Raw genomic sequence first — 18,800 nt, 5'->3', positions numbered from 1 at the left:
TGTGGCGGAGCAGGAGTCTGCGGAGGTTTTCGTGATGGTAGTTCCCAAAGGCCCGAGTCATGATCCGCAGTTTAGTCTGTACATGGATGAATCTTCTCTTCAGAAAAAGGGAAGGGCTGTGTTGACTCTGCTACCATGGTTTGGGGCCACAGAGCAGGTGGAGCTGGGCTCTGATGTATGTCCTGCTGGGATGCTCAGGGGTTCCCATCCTCCTGCCTGGGCTCGGTCCTGCTCCGATCAGCTTTATGGTGCGACGCTGACGCATGCCGAGGGATTATTAGTAAATGGAAAAGCTGCTAGGAAATTGTTCTAGGGTTTTTTCTTCAGGGATGTGTGAAGGTTGGGGACAAAAGTTTCTTCAGTCCCAGCCTCCTACTACTTTGAGAGTCTCTTCAAGGCTCCTTTTGAGAAGAAAAAGCCATGCTGGACTGCCGTGGTGGGGAAGGTGTGAGGAGCAAGGACCGCTGCATGTGACCGGTGGTGTGCATGCAGCTGTGATTGCTGGGGGTGTGCTTAACCTTACTGATACTGCCTCGTGGATGGGATATGATTTGCCTTCCAGTGTGGTTCACGGGCTCAGAAGAGAAACCCGATGTGGGTGGGAACTATAGCACATGTGTTGTGTCTCAGTCCGCCTTTGCAGAGGGATGGTGCCGCATGGTAAGCGAGGAGCTAGGCTTCTCATCTGGGCAACGCAGCCCTGGATCGGATCCATGCCGCGGATAACACGAGGCCAGGATCTATCACCAGAGCAAGCGCATCTTCTGTTTTATGCAATTTCCCTGTGAACAGATGGCTGTGTTGGCTGCAAACCATCCATTAAAAAAAAAAAAATCAAAAATTATGCTGCAATGAAATAAAGCTACTCAGCTGTGTTGCTGTATGGATTTCAAACACTGACTATATAAGAAAACCGAAGATCCTTTGACATTAACAGTGTACTTCTTGCTCTCCAGCCATTGCAGAAAGGCAATCTATCTGCAAGGGAAGTACATATGCCAGTGTGATGGCATTAAAAATACTCATGTCTTCAGTATTTATACTAAAGGTAATAAATTCCCGGTACTTCCTAATAAGCCAGTTTCTTCAAGTACCAGTGTATATATGTTCAACAACAGACCACTGTTTCCAGTGCTTACTCTGTATACTGGAACAACATAACTTTACCCATTTGAAAAAATTACTTGTGCATTTCAGTCTTGTTGACAAATAGCCTAATACTGGATCCATTGAAAAACAAAATGCAGATCTGTGGCTAAACTGTCCCAATTTATTCATTATTAGAGTTGGAGTCATTAATGCTCCTGTCACATCTTGCATGATGTTTCACATAATCTGTACTCCAAGAGCTTATTTTTAATCCTTTTCTGACGTACAATGTAATGCAGAATCAAATCACATGCAGCACTTCAATTGTGCTTTAATCACTGAGGAACTTGGAGAGGGAACATGCACATGCTGAGTGTAATGAACTGCACTGAGTGCAAGTAGGAATACTGCTCACTCTACGAGTGAGTAAAAAAGGGGGGTTTTTTGGTACCTTTTCTTTGCACTGAGAACGAGATGTTTGCATTAGGCTCTCTGCCTGGTTTTGCCTTTTTAAGGAACCATAGCACTAAATTATATGCCCAAATGACACTGTCTGGCACAAAAAGACTTGCCTTGCTTGGATATGAGATTCCTCATTAAAGACTGATGTCTGAGTAAGGACAAAATCAACTTGTGCAAGGATTTAGTCTCGTTCTTTGACTCAGGGCTAACCACAATCTGGTTTTGAGTACCGTGCCTGTACTGAAGGACTGACTGTAGTTCATATTTAATCACTGGGACTGTCTTACACAGGACTAGATTTTTTTTACCTGAATGTAAAACAGTAGCTCTTATGAACATCTGTCTCCAGTAGATTTATGTGCAGACATCTTGGAACAACATTTATAACACTTAGAGGTCTTTTAATCAGTACCATTTAAACTCTGTTAACTAACATTAAAAATGAACTGCTGCTAGTGCAATCACACATGGCTACGAAGTATCATCACTAGAAAGTCTCTGCAGAAAAAGTTTTGCTGTTTGTAACTGTTTTCTGCACAAGGTAGTACTTAGTAGATGGGCTGAGTACAACCATGATAAACACAGAAGGCTGACTATAATCTCTCCTGTTATATGCTCTCAGCAGTGATTTTGGTTAAAAGGGCTATTTCCCTTGACAGGTCTGCCTTAGTGCACATATGTACACAATTACAAATGCAAATGACACTTTGAAAATAAAGTGGTCACTTTTGTGTGTAATTTTCATAGGCATAAATTCAAAATGCGCTGATTATTACACATATGAACTTTCAGTCTAGAAATTTTGGCACGGCAATGTTAATGGAGCTAAGCTTATAGTGCTGAAAATATGGATTGAAAGTAGTACAGAAAATTCCCCACTAAGGTATTTTCTCTCCCTCTCCTGCTCCCCCTGAGCCTACACTTGCATTCTAAGAGACTCTTTTTGGGACAAATCCTTTTGAACACATCAATGAACAGCAGCTAGAGCTGTATGTTGCCCACTTCTGGAAATTCTACTTTACACTTTTTGCTTAGCTAAAAACTTTGCAAATGAGCATTTTATATTGAAAACTTCTAATTAAACTTCTGAAGAATTTGTAAAAGAACATCTAAAACTACTGGTGAGGACTGATAAAAGAGAATGCCACCTTCTGCTGAAGAAAAACTGTATTTAGAAGGAACTTGCGATTCTCATAAAACTTTTAATAGGAAGGAGTGAATCAAATTGGTTAATTACCATTTTATGGTTGGTAAAAGGGCAAATTACGTGCCATCCATTTCTAAACTTCTAAATGTCTCCGGTGCTTTTAATTAAAGCTGCCATCTAGAAACTACTAAAGCAATTTTATGCAATTAGTTATTTATAGGTTACCATAATACACCACTCAAAATATGATTCAAGTGATTTGCAGTCTGTTGCTTTGTGATCTTTGTCATCTTTACTTCATTACTGTCTCAGTACTAGCGGCAAAATATTCAGCAGTTCTTTGTCAGCTGGAACGTGACTTCGGTACTTGCGCTCGGGCGTTGTTCTCTTTGGCTGCGTAACAGCAGAGCTGGAGCAAACAGCATTTTAAACTACTGACTGTGAATGAAAACATCCTGCTTTGAGCCTGAGACATGATGACTGGGGTCATACTTACTGCTGACAATGGTTAGCAGAAAAGTGAGTAACTTACGTGTTCAGATGAAGGTTAGAAGAAATTTAGGAAAACTTGCTGTCCAAAAAGTTTACCTTAATTGTTCTACAAGATCCCCAGACTTCTGAACTCATAGGTAGCTAAGACTACTGAAGAGAAAAATAAGGAATAAATTTTGCTGAATCAAAGATGGCACGAGATGAAGTTTTTGCTGGTTTTATGATGCATACATGACAATGACTGGAGGCTGCAAATCACCTTGGTTTGTCTACTTCTTTCTTTATATATTGCTAATGAAACATCTCATCCCATTCTGCTTTCCTTTTTCAATTGTATGGAAGTGTTGAAAAGGTCTTAGGAACTTACTGAATAGCAAAGACTGTTGAACAAACAGTATTGATCGTTACCTATGACAAGGGGCGAGCGGGGGGTCTTGTTTTTGCAAAAGGTTATATTAGGAATTTGGTCTGCATCCTACAGAAAGTAACAGGAACCTTTTAGCAGAGCAGGAGCAGGCCCTAAACGGGCTACTGTCATTTGACAAATGTAAAGGTTTAATCTGAGCAGTTGTTCTTACAGCTTTATTTACTTGAGAAAATATTGCTGCAGATGGTGAGCAACAAGACTGATTATTTCAGGATGCAGGATACTGGGGAGAGCACATGTTCAAAACCATGGTTTTTTGGGTACTATTTCCTTAGTAAAGTAATTTCAAGCAAAATGAATAAAACTACACTGCAGAACTGATTTTTAATTTGAGCTTTTGTTTGTGTGGCTAGTTCATGGCCATGGGTCTGAGTGAAAAAGGTTCTTTGCTACAGCTGTGTATAAGGTATTTTTATGCACGGTATTTAAAACTTACTCCAACCTTCTACATTTCCCTGGTGCTTGCTTTGAGGTCACTGCATCTATAGTGAGGTCACTGCATTCAAGTACTCTGTACTTGGTATGCAGTTTTTAATTTCTCGAGGCGCTGACAGTACACAGAGCTTGCACAGACAGTGTGTGCATCTATCTTCTAGTTCTAGAGTCTGGTCCGGACCCAGGAGTGGAAAAGCAGACAGGGCAGGACCTTAGATGCTTAAATCCTTGGATTTAATGCTTGGGCTTCCAAATGTCATAAATCACTTCTGAAGCTTAGGGTTCAGTCACCGGAGGGACTTACTGTTTTCACCAAAGTTGCTTAGTTTGTGTTTCCACCACAGCTGTCCTGTGTGGTGCTCCGAGGCAGTCGCAAATACGAGGTAATTGAAATCAGATGTTTATCTAAGACACTTTTCTTAGTAGCTGACTGGGAGACACTGTAGCTCAGCAAAAATGTGGTAACCTGATTGTCTCAGCCTCTCACTGCCTCTGTCAATTAAGGTTGGAAAGATGAATCTATTTATGTGTCTAAAGCCCACTGATTTCAGAAGGGCAGGGTAGGTAAGTGTTTAATGGCTTTGATCCAGGCATTGGCTTTGCAGTGTTAAGTAGAACAACTTCCAGGTATTTCTATTTAATTTTAGTGCTTCTTACTGCTCCAATACTCAGTGACTAATCCAGTTAAAATCAGGACGTTGTTATCCTTTTGTGCCTTATTGGTAATACTAATCCAGATTGTTGAAATGATAGTGTTGGCGACTAGATGGGCCATAAATACTTTTTATCAAAAACAAACCCTGAGCCCCCCCAAAAATTCACCACCCCAAAATTAGAATTTGTTACTTGGTAAAGTTCAGGTGATCGGAATTCAGTCAATGATTAATATCTTGTGTAGTTACTTCTTCATTTTCAATATCTTCTCGTGTAATAAATGTGTTCAGCTTGTCACAGATCTTATTTTATGTCCCCACCTTGTATCATTTCACATTCTGCTTAAGTACTTGGTCATCTATTACATGACTCATTAGTCTGAGATCTCTACAGAATTAAAGAAAGTTGCAGTAAAAATAATATATTGAAGTTCACATTTCAACTACATCACCCATGCATGTTTAAAAGCATCTTTCAAAGTCAGCTCAACATACAATAGTGGGAGATTAATGTTCACTAAGCCCCATCTCTAGTCCTTCACAGAGAAGTGGGGACAGGATAAAGCTATAGGTGTTTATTACCTGCAAAACAAAAGTTGTGGAAAGCACATCAAATCATAATTGATTGGTGTGACTTCATGATGTTTTCCTGTCTGGCATTTAATTCCTGGTCACTAGGCAAAGGAAGTCTTGCCAAATAAAGATAATGAGAAATAAAAGTTGATGAAAGCCTTAAATCATTAAGTACTAATCTAGGACTCTCCCAAAACCTACCTGCACGCCCACTGAAGCACAAAAATCGTTACGAGTTCAAAAAAGTTAAAAGAGCATTTGAAGCAACATTCAGAGAAGTAAATAAGAAAGTATCTGAATTTACACTTATTTACATACTTTTGAGGATGTTACCAAACAGGATGAAGTTTCACAAGTCTTATACAGCAGGTATTTCTTATCAATTTTGCAAATGGATAAACAGAGTCATATAGATAAGCCCTTACTCAGAGTCACAAGCAGCCGGTAGCAAAAATGAGAATACAACTTCTGAGCTGTAGCTAAGCAAGGTCAGATGGCCACTAAATGCAGTTCTTTCTCAGATATTACCTTTCTACCAAGTAAGAGGTAAATTTATTTTTCATTTATAACAGGAAAAGAGTACTAAAAAAGCTAAAAGTTTTTCTCTGTCAGCTTAAAAAAATAAATGCTAATCTTGTCTGGTCATTGAATAATGCAAATGATTATATTTAATAACTTCTGGGCAATTACTCTGTCTTTATCTGCATTATCAGGTTCCTGGTTTTGCACTGTAAATATCTCAGAGGTGAGAAATCAGAAGCAATTTATTTATTTCTGCAGTCAAATACTACATAACATTGTATTGCTTTGTGTTCAAGTATTTTTAAACGTGGTTAAGATATAGTGTGTGTGTATATATATATAAAAAAGATATATAGATTATACAGAAGATATAATTTGGACTCACCAAAATTTTTGTCAGTGTTTCCTGTCTCCTATAAAAAATATTTTTGTGTATACTGTTTGAATGTTATTTCAGTAGAAATGTGATGTCTTCCGACTTGACAATTATTCCAACAACAAGCAAAATAAGTGATCCAACAGACTCTCTAAAACCATTTCAAGTATGTGAGACTTTCGGGTTTCTTACTAAGTAATAGATCTATGGGTACCAGGTAAGTACTACTTACTACTTTCCAAGGTTATTCAACTTCTTACAGTTTAGAGGAAAGCCAGGACATGCGCTTACGAGGCCATTATGATAATACACAGCTAATTGTTCCTACTGTGCTGGTGACTACCAGTTGGTGCGGCATCTTGCTAGGCTCTGTACAAAAAGGGCATGTGGCAGGCCACAGTTCCTTGAGATGAAAATCCAAAACATAGCAAATCTGACAATTGCAAACTGATGTAATTTAGAGTAGATGCCTAAATCAAAAGCAGCTGGGGGCCGTCACCTGAATTTGCCAACATATGAGCCTTGGTTTGCTAACAGTTAATATTTTAGTATTTGCTGGCTGTCTCAGAGCTCATGAATTGTACGTTTACTGCTCTTAATTTCTCTATGACTAGAACCTGCTGCTAAGAAAGCAAGTTATGCATGGGTATTTTTAAAGTAAATAGCATATTACAAATTTTCACCAACATACTTCCCCAATAAGGTGGAACACCTAATTGTATTGTAATTAGATATAATCAATTGTAATCAGTAATAAAACATTGATCATTTTCCTGCTAAAGGATCTGGAAACCTTTTGTCTTCTACTATTTTTAGAATTGATTCATTACATTAATTAGGTGCCTGAAGATTAACATTTATTTGTACTTACCTCACACTTACCTTCTATCATTAAAGACATGTTAAAGTCACTCTATAATTACAATGTGTCTCTTGCTAAGCCTTAAAACAGGATTATTTGCTTGTCTTAGAGATGTTTCTACCTGGATATATGTACTAATTTCCTACTGATATAAAGCCTTCCTTTATTAGCTCACGAAAAATAATCAAAACCCTTCCTTAGAGCTAGTCAGCAGGAGGGAGCGGTGCGCTACGGGGAAAGCGTGCTGAAAGCCCACTGCGGGCTGTGCCACGGGAGCTGCCGAGTGCCCTTTGTTCCAGGGATTTCAGTGGGAGTTGAGGGTGATCAGCTGCTTTAGAGGATCAAATCCAGAGACCTTATCGCAGTTCTAACGCACGCTGCACAGGGATTAATTGTGCTGGTGGGGATTCAAGGCTTCACACGCATTTTGCCTGTGACAGTACAGCACGTACTCTGACAGGGAGGCTGCAGCAAAATGCTTATTTCACGTGCAGTAGGCGAGATGCTCATATCTTGCAAAGTGCATTTAATGAGGACAGATGAAGTAGAGTTCCAACTAAGCTTGATTTTTCTGGCTGATTTGAACAGCCCTGACTTAATGTGTATGAGTAAGCTCCATTAACATTACAAGTCACCTCAATGCATCAAATCTAAAAAATGGACTTCTGGAACCATGTTATTTGCTAAAATGTTAAATATAATTAAACGCTGCCACCTTGCAATAGACAGGTAATAAGAGGAGTGTTGCCACACAAGGAAAGAGTATTTCAGAGGATGCTAGCTGGAGCCTGCTGCTCATGCTACGCCCTCATAAAGGACTGGTTGTATTAAAAACACGAGAGCTTCAGGAAATGATTTAGCTTGCTTATAGTTGGTTAAATCATCACCTCAGAGCCATTTTTGTACATTCAGTTGCATCAAAAGGAGGGAAATGACAGATGACCAACACCAGTACTTCAGAAATGTTCTTTTCTTACCTCTTGGACTGTTGAGAGAGGCCTCGGATGCCTTTCCACCATCTCCACAGTGACTCTGGTCAAATGGAAGGCACTGATCACCTGTTCCTGCCACCACGTCTGCGTTTTTGGCCAGATCCTTTGTTTCAATGAGAGATTTTGCTTTGTAGACTTTTCTGGTGTTGGTATCTGACAAATAAAGGGCTTCTGACACTGGATCAATGGCCAAGTAATATTTATGAGCAGGGCTTGTACTAAAACAGAAGAGAAGAGCATCACAGTTAAATTGTTTTTCTTTTTAATCTCTGTTCATGGTAGCGTAGCACTTCTGAAGACATCTTCAGTGATTTGGAGATGATGGAGGCATAGGTGAGACCAGCTTTAATGTAGCTCATGCAAGCACCACTGCTGAGAAGGAAGGAACCAGTACTGGCCGCAGAGCTTGGCCACCAGCTGCCTACCAGCTAGCGAGCTCGTGCAGAGAGTGGTACTGGTGGAGTCAGGCTGTCCAGGAGTACCGAGCCGCTGAGCCTAACGCTAACTGGAGTGACTTCAGCTTAGTTATAATTATTACTATCAAAAGCAAGGTCATTTCTCTATACCTGCTAAGTCCTAGTACTCTTCGCACTGAAACCAAATCTATGACTTGAAGCGAAGTGACTCAGACTGTTCTGCATGGGCACAAATACCCACTCTTGGCTATTTTTATCTGTTTCTACACCTTAGGAAATATGAAGGTGTGAAATATGGTGCCTTAATTCATGCCGACTGTATTGTCAGGAGCAAGGCAGAAGGCCAAGTACTGGCAGTGCAACTAGGCATGAATTAATGCACCATAATTCATGGGCTGAAGTGCCTTATTGCAGTTATAAAATGTTATTTAAAAAAATATTTACTTATGTTAATTAAATGGTGAGGATCATAATTTCTAGTCGGAGAACTGGGCTGCATCTTATTAACCAGCAAGACTTTTTGTTTCTTTTTGAGCAGAAAGTTAATTTCCAGTTTGAGGAAACTGTCTAAGCACACGGCACACCACGCGAGTGTCCCGAGCCTGGCGAGACCGCAGCGTAGTCCTGATTAGAAGCAGGACACTGACCCACCCGCATCCCCTGTAACTCTGCATGGGACTTTCCTGTCTGCTCTGCAGACTAAAAAGATTGTCAGATTTCTCTCTCTTTTTTTTTTTTTTTTTGTTTTGTTGTTTTTTTTTGGTTTTGTTTTGTTTTTTGTTGCTTAACAGATATTTTATTAACATGGGTACAATTAACTAACGCTTAAGATTGCTGCAGCAAAGTTAGGAAATGAGATGAGTTACTCCTCTCAGCTTTGTCGGTGATGTCTGAGATGAGATGAGACTGACTGACTTTACTGATGTGACTTCAGGCTGATGAAGCCTCTTTAAATATTAATTTTTTGCTTGGCTGAGGAAGGTACTAAGCTTCACTAATCATCTATTAGACCGTTCTACCTTACAGAGCGATGTTGCAAAACAATGTAAAAATTACTTAACCAATACCTTTTATTTTAGCAGACTACTGAATATCCTATATATTACTACGAAACTTCCAACAGATGATGAGCTGAAATCTTATTTCCATTCACAAGTGATAAGGCTAATGCTGTACCATGATAAATGTGACAGAGCTTGGGCCTATTTCAGTTCTCATTCTCCATCCAAAAAGGGACAGACGCTGCTCGGCATCTCTGCAGACTGGGCCACAAACTAGACCAGCTTAAAGCTGACCTTAGTCATAAACATCTATAAAAGGCAGAAGGGGAAAATGTAAGGAAAGAGATATTCCCACAGTCGGGGAACAGATGTGAAAGCCAGTCCAAGGAAACGTAGGGAATGAGAGGACACTGGTACGATGAAAGATGAGTAAGAGCAATTAATGCTGAATTAGGTATCACCAGTATTATAAAATCCTGTTTATTGAAAACATTAAGAATCATTTGTGCTCTCCGGAGTGAGCTCAGAAGAGACTGGTCAGCCAAAAGATGACTTTTTAATAAAACACTTCTGTGGAAAAAGTTACAAGGAGAATTCTAGATGTTAAATAAACATATTGTTCATCATGCAGAAACTGCAGAGAACCAGGGGTCATTACATACTCTCCTTGTAGACCCATTTTCTGTCATCCTTCTCATTAGGTTTAATAGACCGGCTGTTAGAAAACTCTTGATGTTTATGCTTAAAGCCCTGCATACTAAAATGATTAAAGAGTGTTAGTAAAAAATGGAACAAAATCAAATATGTGCCATCTTTGCAGAAGTTTGCAATCAAATCTAGATCTGAGTTTATTTAAATTAGCCTATTAAAAACTATATAGAGTAGACTAGGAGTTACAATTAATCTTTCCAAAACAAGTAGCTACTTATCCTGTAGTAAAATTTCCCCCTGTAACCTCAAAGCCTAGTTTCAATTTTTACCAGTTCTTAAACAGCTTTGTGATTTCATATTAAAAATCTTAATGACAAGAAAACCAAACGGTTTTTAAGCAGTCAAAAATCAGATAACTTGCCTTCTCTGTTTACTGGTCTCCAAACTCTATCCCTTTTTACAGGGTATTTTCTTTGTCCTGGTAGAAAGAACCTTTTTTCCCTGCTCTTTTGGAGACTAAAAGCTGTGTTGAGGAACTGGATTCTGCAGCTCTTTTCTGCTTGGACTGTCATGAGTCTCTGACACCTTTTAGTTGTTGCCTCCACATGTTTCTTTGAGCATCCTAGAAATTTCCACCATGACTGTGGCCTTTACAGCCTCGAGAACAGTGGGACTGCCGAATACTCCCCCATAACCTCAAAGGCTACATTAACTGATTTCTGCCAATTTTCCACAGATTTCTCTCGGACAGAATACTGACAGAGGCAATTACTGTTGTAATTAATAGGGCTGGCTACTTGAGTATTGTCCCAACTTCATTTACTTAAGGTTTAAGTTTATCTCAAGAAACTAGTACTAGTGAGCAGGTGTTAAAAAAATTCTACTTTACAAAAGAAACCCCTGAATTTAAAACCTGACTCATGTTCTGAATGCATTATAGAGTAAATAAGTTCAATTTGCTGCTTTTCTTTAGTTTACAAAGATACTGGTTGGTTTAGCATGAAGGCAAATGGAAACAATCCTTCAGCAAAAAAGTAGAGCCTTGCACTTACCAACTAGGAATTATTCCTTCTTTTTAAGTTTTCGTTGTAAAATATGAGATGTGACATCACCCGTAAGTAGGCTGACAAGTACTCTGTAGCATTCAGCAGCATTCGTGTGGCTAAAGCAAGTAATTCCAACCAGTACTCTCATCCTGCAAACACACGCGTAGTCCACACGCTGCTTGCCACCGTGCCGTGGACTTACCAGCTTAGGCTGCACTACTGCTGGTTTCTTTATCTCACCTCCTTTAAGTACTGAAACGCTAAAAAGTTTGTTTCTAAGGATACAGAGTGCCTTGCTGTCTTTCCAGCCTGCAACGTCGTTTCTGCAGCTGGATTGTTATAACCAACTCCCTCGCCGTCCGTCGCGGAAGCCTGATGTGCAACGTTCATTCTCCGAAAGAAATCCCTACGTTGCGATGCCAAAATGCTAACTGGAAAGGGGGGAAGCCGCGTGCTCTGGCTGTAGCTGGAGAAGCAAGGACTGAACTGTGACAGGTTTAAGTTTGTAATGCCCTAGAACTGCTAAAGCACAGTCCTCTTGTGTGATCCTGAAGCCCTTGCTATCATTTCTTAGTTGCTAAATCTCCAGTTTTCTTGGCTAGCTATACCTACGATCGTCCAAACGCCACGTGAAATGCATGTGACAGCTATGAAATGCATTCCCAGCTTTTGGGTTTAAACCTCTCCATCTCCGCTTGGTGATCAGCGAACGGGTGTTTTAGAGGGAGACTTCATTCCTTCAAAAAGAACAAATCAAACCTACTTTACTATAAACAAAGGTGAATCTGATTAATATTTGTAATTGTTAAAATCAGGGTGTTTCTCTCTATCCAGACTTCTGAAATGCCCTTTGTAAGACCGTTTCCTCAAACACGGTTCACATATTACTGTTACTGCGTTTTACTTACCTGTGTCTTGTGTCTCTATTCCTAGTAAGACAGATTGGTTTGGATTTAAAAAAAAAAAAAAAAAAAAAGAAAAAAGACAAGAAATGTTAGTCCTCAACAAAACTGTATTCTTTGCCTAACCGCTCACAAAGCTGCACCCCAAGAACAAAACACTGTTCATCCTGTTCCTTAGCATTCTTCCTCCGAAAACCGCTTCCTTTCTGCTGCCTGCCCGTTGTCAAGTTAATTCTGAACAACCAGCACGCGACATCCCCAGCAGTGTCAGCTAGCTGGAGATTCATGGGTGTTAAGTAAGAGAAATTTAGTATGTCAGCGTCCAAAAATCTCTCCTGCCTTCCCCTCTGGCCCTGAAAGGGAACGGGAAGCTGGAGTCACAATTACAGGTGAGTCGTTAATGGTGGCGCGGGCCCAGCCTGAGACATGTCAGGTTTGCTCTGCTCTGCTTAAACCCAAGTCATATCCCCCGTTACAGACGAGGAACAATTTAGTTGTATTGATTTTAAACACGGTAAGTCTATCTTCAGCCATAATGCTGTGACCTGACAGGATACTGCACACATTTGCTATTGAACTATGGGGTTTTCTTAAAACATTCCATGAAGTGTATTTTTGAACTTTTTTGAGAAAATGTATGAAAAATCTCACAGGAAGACAAATTAGCTCTACTAATTCTGCACCTTCTAGAAATTCATTATGCAAAACCTGCTCTAAAGGCCACTTAAGATGCCCTTTTAAACTGGTGACTTTAAGCGTAAGTTTTCTGATGAGTTCGGCCGGCAGTCGGTGAGACGTATGCTCACCCGGCAGCTAAAGGTGGCTGCTGCTTTAAGTCACAAGTGGAAAAAGGCTCGCTGCAGTTTCCATAGGCATATCACAGCCAGGATAACGAACACCAGTCAGAGAAAGCGAGTTATTTTTTTACCTTAATTCTAATATACCAATTGAGTTTCCAGAGGGAAAGATCCGTCTGACAAAATTGAAGTCACCAATATACACACTACCATCAGGCCCAGAAGCAAGGGCAACCGGGGCAAAGAGTTTGCTGTTGAGCGCAAGACCGTTGCAGTTGGAGCAAGAGACGCTTCTCTGGTGTCCGTTGCCCATCACAGTCGAGATGACTGGCGGCTGCTGGGAGATGAACATGTTCTCACCGTTTCCTTTGTGTACGATTCCTAAAGGGAGGGGGGAGGCAGAAAACAGACCAAAAAAAGCAAATATAAAGCATTTAAACTGTTCTGCAGTTTTGGATTACGCAATCCTCTAGAAACTCAGATTACCAAAACAGCAACAAACATCGGCTCTTTTAAAGACTGTCACAGGGCTCCACTAATCTCTTCCAATTTTACACGGTCCCAAGCTTCGCCATCACCATTTTGTCGATTAGTGGTTAGTGGCTGTTTTAAAAGCCAACGTCACGAGGAGAACTCACGGTTGGTTAATGCTCTAACAAATTGACTGTTAATTGCAGTGCTATCTGATTTCCTGGGGATTACTACTTTTAATATTCATTTTATTCATAAATCTTTATTAGGTAGCAAAGGAATTTCTTAGGCAGTTTGAATATTTAATTAAAGGAGATTAATGGCAGGACTCCTATGCATTTTTCACAAAAGAGCACTGAGTGGCAGTGCAAAATCAATATTCAAATTTAAATGCGAGTCCTTCATGGTATATAAGAAAGGTGCCAAGTGCAGCAAAGCCAAGTTAAGTCAAGGAGTAATTCTGAGGCACAAGTGAATTTCTTAGCAGTGAGAATGTATTAAGTTCTGCCATAAAGTTTAAAACAACTTTCCAGGGTGTCAGTATTTTGGCACTGCTCTGCAGCATACGTTGTTGAAAGTCTTCCCCATTTCTAGGCCGGTGATACCAGAACCAGCACAAAAATGTGTATGTATTTTATCAAGCTGATTGATAGCTGTAATGTTTATTTTAAGTAACGATGTGGTAAAATAGTGATGTACCTTTAAAAAGACGTGTTATTATAAGATACTGGCTATTTCTGAATGGAAGATAGGTGTTCTTTTGGACCACAGTCCAAAATCTCTGATTTCCCTTAGAAAGCCCAGTACTTCATCAGAAAAGTGGCACGATTCAAGGAATAATACAGGAGAATATACTTTCTGGAGGACTCTTACACTGGGAAATGAGAATACGCTAGACACTGCCTATCTCTAGAGAGACACATGCGAATTTTCCCAAAGTACGGCAAATGTGTTTATGTAGTCTCTCTACCAACTTTTGTTAAACCCTTTTTTTGTGGCTTTCAGGTAAATCTGAAGCTAAAATTCTCCTTGGAAATTACTGAGTGTTGCCATAGTTATTTTGTAAGGGAATTATATTTCTGAAAATTTATTGCTGAACAATAGAGGACAGAATACATGTATTTATTTGAAGGTTGGCTTAAAAAAAGCATCTTGGAAATATGACGGTAAAATTAATAGCAATATCCTCCCTTACGCACAAGATAAAAATACTGCTAAAGGAAGACGCTGCCCTTTGTCTGAAATTAACAATGTAAAGGTAATATTTCAACTACCTCATACAAATGCCAGTAAATAATTAGGGCTCTGGAGAATATGTTTTGCTGTCAATAAATGTAAGCATGTGCTTAATTTCAGATTTTCGAGCTGCTGCTTTAATTTTAATCGGTGCTCTGTTGCACTGGGGCCGAAATTACCGTAAAGCATAAATTCCCTATAAAATTACTCCTCCTTCCCCCAGATAGATAAAAATGGAATCAATACACTTGCCCATCAGAAGAAAAATCTAATTCAAAGAATACTCTGAAAAATCAGTTAATAGCACATGCTATTTGTATTCATGAGATATATAGGTGTCTTTAAAAGGACTCTATACAGGGACTAGTATTTATGGGATGTGTTCTCGTCTTGATTATGAGAAATGCCCTGGAGATCTTCCAAACTGACCAAACCCTTCGCGTTCGAAAACATTAAAGTCTAATCATGTCACAAATTAGAAGTGATCAAACCTCTAAACCGGAGGGGGGAAAAAGGTGGGAAAAGAACAGTCGAGTACAGCTGAGACCAGGATGTGATCCTTTGTTAACCTAACAGTCGTACTGATGCAAAACCATACACATTTAAAATGCCTGTGCTTCCAGCGACGGCCACATTGGAAGAATACATGTTATTTCTCATCTATGCTGCTGGAGTCGGACGTCCTTCTTTTCTTTCTTTTTTTAAAGCTACCTACATCTGGCAACAGAACTCGGTTTTTACTTGCTGTGCTTTCTGCATGTCAATACTTGTACCTCCACAGCTTAGACCGTGCTATGAAGCGCGGTTCTGTAAAATCGCGTGTATTTATTTTTACAACTTTTGTACTTAGTTTATTTTCTAAGTAAGTTCTCTAAAATGAATAGCCTTTGTGGGGAGGGCGGTAAGCACACCCACCCCGTCTCTGAGTAGGAACGCTGTGCACAGCGGCAGACCTGCCGAAGACAAGGCTTAGTGGCTGCAGTCACATATAAGCTCTTCGTGACTAGTTCACTAACCAGGCAAAGTGCTTCTAGTTTTAGTTTGAAAACAAAATTGTAATTTGCAAGAGAGAATTTCTGGAAAGACATTTCTGTTCTATTCCAATGCTATTTCTGTAGTTAATCCAGTGACAGCGTTTCAGAAACAGATGCAAGCTTCACGCTTCTAAAAAGAGCAGCTCTTCATACATACAGAGGGAACGCTTCAGTTAAAAGTGAAAAATCTCAACACGTTCATACTCAAGAAGGCTACTCATGCTTCTCATTTCACTCACGGTGGCATGGAGAGAAGTCTGAAATGTATAATTCTAAGCTTGAATCACCATGTGGTTCTTCTTTAAAGTACGTTTTATATAGCTGGAGCAGTTCGCTAGTTTCTAGATGGGACCGGAAGCGCACTCATTATTTTTATCCTTTTGGCTAACACAGTTCGTTACTTGGTTTTGTTGCTTCAATATGAGCCTACAGTTTCTCTGCCCCCAACCGCTTCTCCGTTTCCTGCGTACGAAACCAGGCGTGCACGCTCAACGGCCATTACAGCCCCGGGGAGCGCCTGAGACATGGCTGGCCCTTGTCGTCCTCACTGGAGACGCTCCCACACGCAAACCGCGAACGGCGAGACCCGCCGATTGCAAGCCAGACGTGCTGATGCCCTCCCTAACGCATAAAGACGTTCAGCAGCTTCCCCCGACTCCAGCCTCGATCGTGCCCAGCGCAGCGGGAACGTGCGAGGAAGAGGAGCAGGTGGAAGCAGCTGAGCGATTTGCCACCCCCCGTGCTGAGGAAAGCAAGGATTCAGCCCCGCTCAGATTATCACTTCACAAAATCTCGGAACGTGTCCGTGCCTGTGGGGTGAATTACAGCAGTAACCACAGTCAGCAGATCGTCATATAAACCGGAGTTACCGCCAGCAATTTAGGCTTGAAATTAAACTGTGCAAGTGGTAAATTGGCACTAAGGAGCAGACTATGGGGCTCACAGTTGGGGGCTGAGCTGACTGAGGTCGCATTTCTCTTTGTGTTAAATGTCAATAGCTGGCATTTAAAAGAGACAATCTATACAAACCAATAAGACGGGGTTTGAAAGAACCGCTGGTTAAAATGTCAAACCATTTTAAATCAAAACAGAAATCCAGATAATTTACAAACTAAATCTGACCTTTTGTATTTGGAATATTTATACTGTAGCTGCGCATTCAACAGCAGAACTTGTAAAAACCTGACAGCCGTACATCTGTGCCTGAATCTTCATGAACAGAAGTTTGCAGATGGAAATAGATTTTAGTGGACAGACTGGCAGCTGGAGCAAATTGAGAAAACTTTACTGAATCCGATACTCTGCTGATTTATAAGTGCTGAAATCTGACCCCAAGTTTCTCTTCTCCTCGAGAGTGAGATATATGTTTATTGGCAAACCCGCATTTTTCTAGTTACCATAATTTATCTACAAGTACTGTTTTAATAATTTAATTTCCCGATTATAGATGTTAAGGGACCAAAAGAAAAAAAAAAAACAAAAACCGGGGAATAAAACAAAAGCCATGAGAAATCAGAGATTCGAGCATGGAGGCTTGAATCTACGCAGGGTTAATGTTATGACACCAAAAGCATTTACAGCTTTTTTCCTAACGCTTCGAAAGGTGCTGGATCGTGTGTCCTGAAGAGTAACGTGCTCCGGCAGAGAGTGGGCAGCCACAGCGGCGTCCGCACGCCGGACCGGCAGCGTGGTTTGGGAAGCGCTCCCTCTCAGCCCGTCTGTCTTCCTGCTCCGTTTGTCTCCCTGCTGCTGTGATGCTACTGACTGATGTCGCTCACGGGATGAATTAGGCGTGTAGACGCTTCACTGAGAGTAAAACACACTACAAACTGACCGAAAAGGTGGTACTTCTGTACCAACAGTGTGAGAAGCAACCTAAATTAGTGTGCCCTTTTTCCATCCAAACGATCGAAATGCGTTGGCCGTGACAAGAGTTAGTGACGTTAGTGTTTAACAGCTGGGGGCCAGAACGTTAGGAATATCCTTTCAGGTGGCATTTACAGTTCCGTTCTCTGTAAATGAGGATGCACATTCAAACAAAGAGGATTACACGTTAGGAAGTGTAATGCTTAAAATCCAAACAATTAATTCCTTTAAAATTTGTATTCTTCTTCTGCATGGCCAGTTAATAAAGGAAGGACTTACCACTTTGCGGATTTAATACATGGTGTTTGTTTATAGACCAGCCTCCCAGATTTGAAGCATCCATTTCAAAGCCTTGAAGGATTACTGTTCTCTTCTCCCACAGAATAAAATCAGGACATGTTTCATATTCATATCCCACCGACACTGCAAACAAATAATTAAAGATCTATCAGTCTACCTTCTCCTCTGTGAACTACTAGGTGATTCTTCATTCCAGGTTTTGATATTAATCTGTCAAGTAATGATGCCACTACTTTTCTTCTGCCTGATTGCCATCGTTGAATGGTATTTTTTTTTTAAAAAGGGCTTTAGGAGATTAGTACGTTATTACAGATACAGTTACTACTGTTTTAAAGCAGAAAATGTTCTGTTGTATCAGGTACGGATTTCTTAACGGTATAAATCTCCTCCAATGACTCCGTTTCTGCTAATTACCTGAAAAACAGCTTAAATAAATAGAAAAAAAATCCACATTAAAACAAGCTGGTTTTAATTTGTTTGCTAATTGTAAAAATTGTAGTTAGGCAGAAATGGATTGTCAAGCTGAAATTTTCTAGAAAGAAACATTTATCATAACATAATCTTAATAGGCTTGCACATCACATGGCTCCCCTCTACAGCTGGCCAAAATACCTGCTGAAAATCTTGAATTTCCCAAAGCGTGGTGGTTTTTTTCGGCACTCAAACTGCCCTCAAAACCTTCCCTTTAGTGATTCAGCAAAACAAAAAAAAAAATCTTCAAAATTTAATTTTGGTATCTCTAATACACCAACTTTTCTTTTTAAGAAGTTATCTCCTCTAGTTAGCCTTTTTAGATTTCACTGCAACTCATTTGTAAAGGAAGAATGGTATTTTGACACCAAATCCCAAAATTTGATCTAGGAAATATCGAGATAACTCAGCCTTTCCGAAATAAAAATGTTATGAAAAATATTTTAATGTACAAAATAGAAAAATACTTTTAAAACCACAGTTTTCTGATATTTTCAATAATTTCTTCTCACTTTCTCTAGGTAGCAGTTTTAGGACCATTTTACTATATATAGAGTTTTATAACTATAATTTTTTTTA

At 40.0% G+C, this 18,800-nt stretch overlaps 1 protein-coding gene across 1 annotated transcript in view; it reads right to left on the bottom strand.

The window, feature by feature from the left end:
* Window positions 1–17,873, bottom strand: part of TENM1 (teneurin transmembrane protein 1) — a gene marked incomplete at its 5' end in the record, with an annotated part of 66,247 nt that extends 48,374 nt beyond the window's left edge. The window contains 4 exons of the mRNA XM_010290255.1: window positions 8,016–8,248; window positions 12,053–12,073; window positions 12,975–13,224; window positions 17,730–17,873. Of these exons, the coding sequence (XP_010288557.1) occupies window positions 8,016–8,248; window positions 12,053–12,073; window positions 12,975–13,224; window positions 17,730–17,873 (648 nt within the window). The remainder of the gene's footprint in view (window positions 1–8,015; window positions 8,249–12,052; window positions 12,074–12,974; window positions 13,225–17,729) is intronic.
* Window positions 17,874–18,800: the final 927 nt, after the last annotated feature.

The sequence above is a fragment of the Phaethon lepturus genome, unplaced genomic scaffold (assembly GCF_000687285.1).
Source record: "Phaethon lepturus isolate BGI_N335 unplaced genomic scaffold, ASM68728v1 scaffold48320, whole genome shotgun sequence".
Classification (NCBI taxonomy): Eukaryota; Metazoa; Chordata; class Aves; order Phaethontiformes; family Phaethontidae; genus Phaethon; species Phaethon lepturus.
Note: the sequence above shows the minus strand (reverse complement) of the source record. Positions and strands in the feature narration are given on the sequence as shown.